The 8,064-nt window shown below is 40.1% G+C and overlaps 1 protein-coding gene across 1 annotated transcript; it reads left to right on the forward strand.

Moving 5' to 3' along the window:
- The first annotated feature begins 1,531 nt into the window (after positions 1-1,531).
- Positions 1,532-7,225, forward strand: LOC308698118 (NACHT, LRR and PYD domains-containing protein 1 homolog). The gene is made up of 3 exons (XM_081377996.1): positions 1,532-1,620; positions 2,949-3,031; positions 4,413-7,225. The coding sequence occupies exons 2-3, from the start codon at positions 2,967-2,969 to the stop codon at positions 5,290-5,292; spliced, it is 945 nt and encodes a 314-aa protein (XP_081234122.1). The 5' UTR covers positions 1,532-1,620; positions 2,949-2,966; the 3' UTR covers positions 5,293-7,225.
- The last annotated feature ends 839 nt before the right edge of the window (positions 7,226-8,064 follow it).

The following is an 8,064-nucleotide window of genomic DNA, read 5'->3' on the forward strand; positions in this document are numbered from 1 at the left end:
CAGTGTCAGCCGTAGAGCCGCGGTCCTGAAGAGCAGCTCCAGCAGTGTCAGCCGTAGAGCCGCGGTCCTGAAGAGGAGCTCCAGCAGTGTCAGCCGTAGAGCCGCGGCCCTGAAGAGGAGCTCCAGCAGTGTCAGCCGTAGAGCCGCGGCCCTGAAGAGGAGCTCCAGCAGTGTCAGCCGTAGAGCCGCGGCCCTGAAGAGGAGCTCCAGCAGTGTCGGCCGTAGAGCCGCTTTCTGGCATGAGCGAGCGTCTATGGGGATGCCATCCTCAAGCGGCCAACGTTTGTATTGACTCGCTGTGCAACTCTGATCTCACGAAGGGGTTGTCTTTCTTAAATTTGTCTCATGGTATGACTTTTTTTCCCGACTGCTTTCAGGCAAACAAAACACAAAGTATGATCAGTCTCTTCCACATAATGCAGCCACTGCCATCTAGCAAACCCAGCCGGCGCCACAGATCGCGAGAGCGTTTCATTAGCACAAACCGGATGTTGGCTGGAAGGGCTCGTCTAATCCAGTCACGCTGGGCTGGGTTTCTGATGCGAGATTAATTTAGCCATCCTCGACTTTTCTGATTTGATTTCAGAGCAAAGTTTTATATATTTTTAGACTCTTAAAAGGCATTTGACCCAGTGGAGCTTTTATTTTGTGTTGTCTTTGAACATTTGTTTTCAGTGATAGATATATATATATATATTTATAATGTAGATTTTTTTATTCAGAATAGACTTAATTATTAACAAAATAAGAGAAGTTATCTTTCAGATTACTCATCGTTTTTATCCTGTTAATACTTTCTTATAGAAATTCAATAAAGCTATGAATACAAATTGTTCTTCTTGTAAACAGCGCTCAGAGACACTAGTACATTTATTTTGGCTTTACCTTTATGATTATTATGGAAATATTTCTCCCAACATATTTAATCTGATTTTTAAGCACTTTATGTTTTGTTTGCTGAAGTTACTTTGGACGCTTTCTCACTCATGTATCCTGAAGTCTTTAAAACTGTTGGAATAAACCCGTCTTTTACTTTTCTGTCTTGTTTTTCTTGTTTGTTTCTTCTGTGTTGTGACTGCTTCTTTCTTTGTTCATTTAATGTTCCCAGTTTAATTAAACAAATCTTGGAGGGATTGACTCTTGTGAAGCGACAGCTGCTGGTCAATGAAGATCTCAGCCCAAACATCTGTAATGTTGAAATACACTGTTTATAGGGCAAAGAGTGACGGACCGTGTGCAGTTCATTACAATATTCATTAATCAATAAAACTGAAAACCTTCACAAACAGAAGATATCACATTTACTAGATTATAATCATCTGTTTCTCATGAATAAAACAAACAGATAAATGTGATGTATATTGATAAAGATGTGGAGTGGAGGTGTAGAGATTGAGGAAGTCATGATGTCACACACTCAGTATACAGTAGGAGGCGCTAAACATCCTTCACGATAGAAAACTAAACGAGGAAGAAGAGAGATGATGGGCGGGGTTTATTTGTTGTAGACCCGAGGCCTCTGCGCATGCGCATTCTGAGCAGAAACCGAAAGTTAAAAAAATCCAGGAAACGCAAACTCACCTTCAGAAGTCTTGAAACTGTCATTTATATCACACTACGGTAAGTTCATCTATGTGCTTATGATATCATGTCATATTATTGTACAATGTTTTCTCATTCGCGTCGCTCTCATATTAAACTCGATCCTCCAGTATGAACTGTATGGAGTTGTGGCGCATGTAAAGTGGCCCAGACAGCAGAACACACGCGGGCCAGTTCTGCTCGGATCCTCCCAGCCGGACACGCGCATGAAAGAAGATGCAGAAGTCAATCCAACACGTATATACTAACTTTTAAATAAAATGCAGACATAAACTTAAAACATCTTATTATATTTATCCCATAATTGTTGCAAATGATATAAAAAACAAGGTCAGAAAATATGAAAAAAAAAATGTATTAATAAAATTGCAGATGCATCAGGAAACAACTTAAAACACATTTTTTAAAATAAAACTGAACATAAGTTATTTAGGGAATTGCACAAGTATAAAGAAATAAACTTGCATCTAAAAAATAATTTGAATTTAAAAAAGTGCACACTGCACAGGTATAAAGAAACACCTTAAAAGACAGACTTTTAAATACATTTGAACATAAGAAATGTAGCATTGCACAAGTTAAGAAATATCCTAAAACACCAGTTTTTAAATAAACTTGAATTAAAAAGATATTGTAAAAATGCACAAGAATCAAAGAAACGTCTTAGAATGGCTACTTTTTAAATGAAGTTGAATATATATGTTTAAGTATGAAGAAATATCTTAAAACACCTTTGTAAATAAAGTTTAATATAAAAATGAATAATTATATAAAAATATAAAAAGTGCACAAGTATGAAGACATCTTAAATTAACTAATTAGAAGTAAAAGTAAATTCTGCATTAAGCACGTTAGATTTCGCTCTTTCCTCCATCCCTGTCAGGAGAAGCTGTAGCCATCTTGTTCTATACTTCTTCTCCTCTTCATCAGTGGACATCTTGGTGTGGGCATTTGTCCTCACTGCATCTGTAAATAGAAAACAATAGTCAAAAATAGATAGTTATACTTTTCTAAACTAGTACAAATCTGTTGATTGTGTGTCATCACTAGTCTTAGAGTTATGAGTTTGCAAAGACTTCAAAATCTGAGCAACACTTTCCCATGCCTTTTTTGGAATATTAGCATTCATATAAAACTCATATTTCTCAGCCATGACTTGCATATAATGGCCTCTTCTGTGCTGAGCTTGAACTTCAGTGATCTTGTTGTGGTCTGTCAGAAAAAAGATGCATAAACAATATTTAAACCCTCCCTCCTCCTCAACTAAGCCAAAGGTTTCTGTTTTCACGAAACTTACAGGAATAATTATATTATGTATGATTTGTTCTCTGTGTTTCCATATGCAGATCTGAACTCGGTTTCTTATGATGGAGATCAAAGAAGCAGTGACCTCTGACCCCAGTGATGAAGCAGTGACCTCTGACCCCAGGTGAGTGTAAACATGAACATATAGTGGGTGATTTAACTTCTCTATAAGAGTCAAACACTCTGGCCCTCATTTATCATTCTTGCGTAGAAACGGGCGTATATATTGGCGTAAGATTATGCTTACACTCCTCTCACCGCCTGATTTATGAAGCTGTGCGTACCTTTGAAATCCAGGTGTACGCAATACCTGCCCTTGATAAATACCGTGGCTGAAAACGATCGTCATTAGAATAACACGCCCCTATATATTCAAGTCTCCGCTCCCCCCACGCCCTCATTTTACGCCATGGACACACGGAAGACGGCAAAGAAGAGAAACTTCTTTGAGAAAGAGAAAGCGAAACCAGGGAAGTGGAAAGAAACAAAATTGATTTCTAGATTTTTATTATTAATTACGTATTATTATTTAAAAGAAGAAGAATGTGATTTTTATTATTTTGTCATTCTGAATGATTTTTTTGGTCATTGAAAGCCTTTCATTACTAAACCCAGTCCGTGCACACCTGCCGGCCCTAACCCTGGCCTAACCATCGTTTCAAAGAATAGTACAACGGCGAGCGCGTCGAGTATAAACGCCTCGTCCGTTTGGGGAGGTGCGCGCGCCTTCTGCGGAGACTCGCGCTGCGGAGCCAGGCGGAAGTAAACAAGGCTTGAAACGTCAGGTAAAGCGCACAGGCGCGCAACTGAAGGAATACATATGCCTACAATTCAAATGCTTTGGTAAATTCACACAAATTAAACATTGAAGTCCATGTTGCACAAAAATAAACACTGAAGTTTATAATTACTATGTTGTTGTTTTTTTTACAGTGGGTCATAATATATTATATCTTTTAGTTTGTCAGTGCGTTTTGTGGTGTTAGGAATTGTTTTTCTGCGCATTCCCGCACTCAAGCTGGCGTACACCACCTCCTGAGCTGGCGTAGGATTTGAGCGTGCCGTACGCCAACGTTCATGTTGATAAATCTCAGTCACCGTGGTTTTGGGTGTACGCCAGGTGTACGCTGGAAATTTGGTGTACGCACTTTTGATAAATGAGGGCCACTGAGTTCACACAGAGAGATGAGATCTGCAACTAATGATTATTTTGATAATGCTTTAATTTGTTGATTATTTTTCGATTAGTCAGATGAAGAGGCAAATAAATACAGTTCATATGAATTCTTAATTTTTTATTTTATTTTATTAAATGTAATTTTCATCCATTATGTAAGGAATAATTGACTCAGGTCCGTTGAATTATTAGAAAGTAAAATAATACTACTGAATAACTACTAACGCAGGTAAAGTCCCCGGCGACTGTTATTTATTAGTTTATTCCTCAGTGAACTGCATAAGAACCGGCTGAGTCTCTGCTCCTGTCTTCTCCTGGTTCTCCACAGGTCCTCTCAGCCCAAACCCTCTGGGCCCGACCGTCCTCCGCTGCTGACCTGCCAGTCCTGTGTCCATATAGCGGACTCTGACCAGTGGCTTCAGGTCGAGCCGTCGGCCCGTACAGAGGAAGGAGGGTCAAAGTTCACGGTCAGCACTGACCCAGGCCGCTACGAGTGTGCCAGGACCAGAATGCGCTGGGTCTGTGACTGTGCCGTCACCCTCCAGTACCGGGCCGTAGGCGGATCCTTCCTCAACGGAGAGCTGGGGAAGCTGCAGTGCAGCCGGATCGGGCCAGTGATTGAGCTGACGGTGACCTCAGGGAAACTGGAGGAAGTTCATCTGCCCCACTACGCCTGTTTAGGAGAGTCTGACCCCTCTCTCAAAGGTGCTGTGAAGGTCCTCACCGTAGAGGATGAGGGAGTAACCACAGAACCGGTGCAGCTGACCCGATTCCACGCTAAGATCCTCCAACCATCCTTCTCTACCGCAACAGTGATTACAAGTCGGATAAAGCGACTCTACGAACACTGCGATCTTCTTCTCTACATGCGCTCTAAAGATCCTCTCATCCTGTTTATCTACTTCTTTCCATATGATGATTATGAAAAAGAAAAGGTTGAGAAGACTGAAAAGAGTATTGACCCGATACCGTATCACAAACCTGACCGGCCATTCCGGATGAAGACGCCACACTTCCTGACCCTTCCTGGTGCCTTGATCCATCCCAATGAAGGCATCTCCTTCAGGAGAGAGACTCCCCCAAACTTCTTCAAGGTCAACACTCGTCTGAAGAACGATCTGCACATGACTCTTCTCAGAGAAGAGGATCAGAAGACCGTCTGGACTGCAACCATTAAGAAAGATGAACTGGATCTGATTCGTCCGTAAGAGAGACGAGCCGCGTCTGAGGAAGATGAAGCAAGATAATCCGATAAGCATTGGCCAGATCTCATTCCGGGGGTTACACACGTCCAGATCATTGCAGATAAACTGTGTCAGCAGAAGCTAATTAATGAGGAACAACATTCATAAATCACACAGAGTTTAACCAGTCAGGAGAGCAAGATCTGTGCCATTATAAACACAGAGATGCTGTGAAAGCTGAGTTCATCTCGGTTCTTCAGGAAGAGAAGCTTTACCACTTCTGCTCCTGCCCTGACAGTCATGTCTGTTCTGTCTCTGTTCAATGTCTCCTCGTTCCTCTTGTGTCTGATCACATGGCTTTGTCTTTGTTTGTGTTGGCCATGTGCTCCTTTAGCCCCGCCTCCTTGTTTCCTGTTGCCACGCCCCCTCATTTAGTCCCTGTATAGTCCTCTCGTCCCTTTATATCGCGCTCTTTCCTTCATGTCTTTGCTGGCTCGTTGCGTTCATTGTGTGTGTGTTTGTGTGTGTGTGTGTGTGTGTGTGTTGTCAGTCACTGCTAGATTTAGTTTTACTTTTCTGACAATTTCCTTTTGATAAGTCTATAGTCAAGTTTCAGTCTTTTGCTCCAGTTCTCCAAACCTTATCTAGTGTTTTATTATTATTTTCTCTAGTTCTCTGCAAGGTTGCAGTTTTTTATTTATTTTGTTTGCAGGTCCAGTAATTCTTTTCTAGGATTTTCTTTATTTTGTTTTAACCTTTCATTCTTTTTCAATATTTAGTCATTAGTCTCATTAGTTTGTAAATGTAAAATTTTTCTTGGTGAAAAATTAGCCATAAACTATGAAATGTAGAATTTACTAAAAAGGATAGTTGTAGCATATATAATCCAGCTGCAATGAGGAACAATAATATTGTCTTTATATAATAAAAGCCATTTTTTTGTAAACCTTATTTTGTTGTCTCAGAATTTAATGTTGGGATTTTTTGATATTTCACTGCATGGAAATATTCTGAATGGTAGACGTTCTGCAACAACATACTTAACCCCTAATGTTGGGTAAGTTGAGCCACTTCTGTGTCACTAGCTCCGTTTCTGAGTCCTTATGATCCGTTCCTTTATTTGTCCTGATAGAAGACAGCTGAAATATGATGTGTTGTATAATAATGCTGAAGCACAGATATTTCTCAGTGAAGAATATGTACTCCGAGCTTCATGTCCTTCAATGAACGCCTTTATTGTCATTGCATTTAAATAAAACCAGATTATAGAGCCACTCTAGTAAGGTGCGTCATTATGACACATATACAGTATATAAAACTCATTTCACAACATATTCATTGCAAACACACAAACACACACACACACACACACACACACACACACACAAACACAAACACAAACACACACACACACACACACACAGAGAGAGAGTACACTCACTCACAATTCTCTCATCTTTCCTGCAAACACACCCTAACCATAACACAAAACATAAAAAAACACTATTTACCCACTCTCCTACTAAGTGGCTAATAAATATTCTAGTATGATAAAGTGCTGAGTAACTGTGCAAACTGCATAAAAAAAGTTTAGCTTCATTTAGGACTGTTACTGCTTTTGGAAAGAAGCTATTCCTAAATCTACTAGTCCTTGTCTTCTGACATCTGTACCGTCTCCCTGAGGGCAAGAGTTCAGACAGCAGATGACCAGGGTGAGAAGAGTCAAGTGGAATTTTGGTGGCTTTTGAAAGCAGTCTTGAATTGGCAATTTCCTCTAGTGAGGGAAGAGAACAGCCGACGATCTTCTGTGCTGTGTTGATCACTCTCTGTATTCTTTCCTTGTCAAGTCATCTTCATTTATATAGATTGTTTCAAAGCAGCTTCACAGAGATAAACGTATAATTTTAAGGTAACAGAGATTGTTTTGACTTTTCTTTAATAAAGTTATTTTCCAGCTAAAGTTAGTTTTGATTGATTCGTTTCCGTCGCAACAATCATTTGTTATTAAATTAGGGGCCGCTAAGACGACACCATTCTCTCTACACACTTTAAACGCGAACCTGTGAGAAACGCTGATGGCGTTCACATGCGCATTAAGAACTGGTTCTATAGTTATGTGTGTTTGAATATATGTGCGCAGGTTTGTAATTCCTAACAAACCAAGCCTAAACAAAGTACTGGTCTTTCCTTATAAATTTTGATACAGATTTTTATTTTATTTGTCACTTCGGGGTAGGAACGCGAAACGAATTTCTCGACAACGCTATATCTGTTGAGTGGTAGAGGGATCCTCCATTGGGAAAGACTAGTTGGCACTTCAGCACTGCGTTGTCATCGGGTCCAGGCGAAGGTCCTTCGTCAGATCTGGATACGGCCTGGATCCGGCAGGCTGCGGGAAAACCTCGGGATAACAGGGTGTCCGCGGATCCTTAAAAAGTCTTAAAAAGTCTTAAATTAGATTTTTAAAATTTAAGGCCTTTAAAAGTCTTAAAAAGTCTTATTTTTACTTATGAAAGGTCTTAAATTTTAGATGGCAATTTGACTTAAACATATCTAAATGTTTTCTAAATTAGAACCATCTAATTAGCGTACCTTATTTATTTATTATTCTTTCTTCGTGGATTTGCTTGTTCACGTGACATTTCGCGTCATTCGCGGCAGCGTTACGTCCGTCTACTGTCCTGCACGCGCGAAACAGGAGGAGAGAAGGAGAAGTGAGTTGGTAAATGTCAGTTCAGTTCTAAGTTCAGTCTTTATGTTCGCAGTGGTGTGCGATGTATTGTCTATTATGATATT

This window comes from Scardinius erythrophthalmus, assembly GCF_964197995.2.
Source record: "Scardinius erythrophthalmus genome assembly, chromosome: 11".
Lineage (NCBI taxonomy): Eukaryota > Metazoa > Chordata > Actinopteri > Cypriniformes > Leuciscidae > Scardinius > Scardinius erythrophthalmus.

What these genes read in the sequence shown, in the direction of transcription:
- LOC308698118 (XM_081377996.1), top strand. Translation starts at nt 2,967, where the DNA reads ATGATGGAGATCAAAGAAGCAGTGACCTCTGACCCCAGTGATGAAGCA. An exon ending in GCAGTGACCTCTGACCCCAG is followed by an intron (nt 3,032 to 4,412) that starts GTGAGTGTAAAC and finishes GGTTCTCCACAG; the next exon opens with GTCCTCTCAGCCCAAACCCT.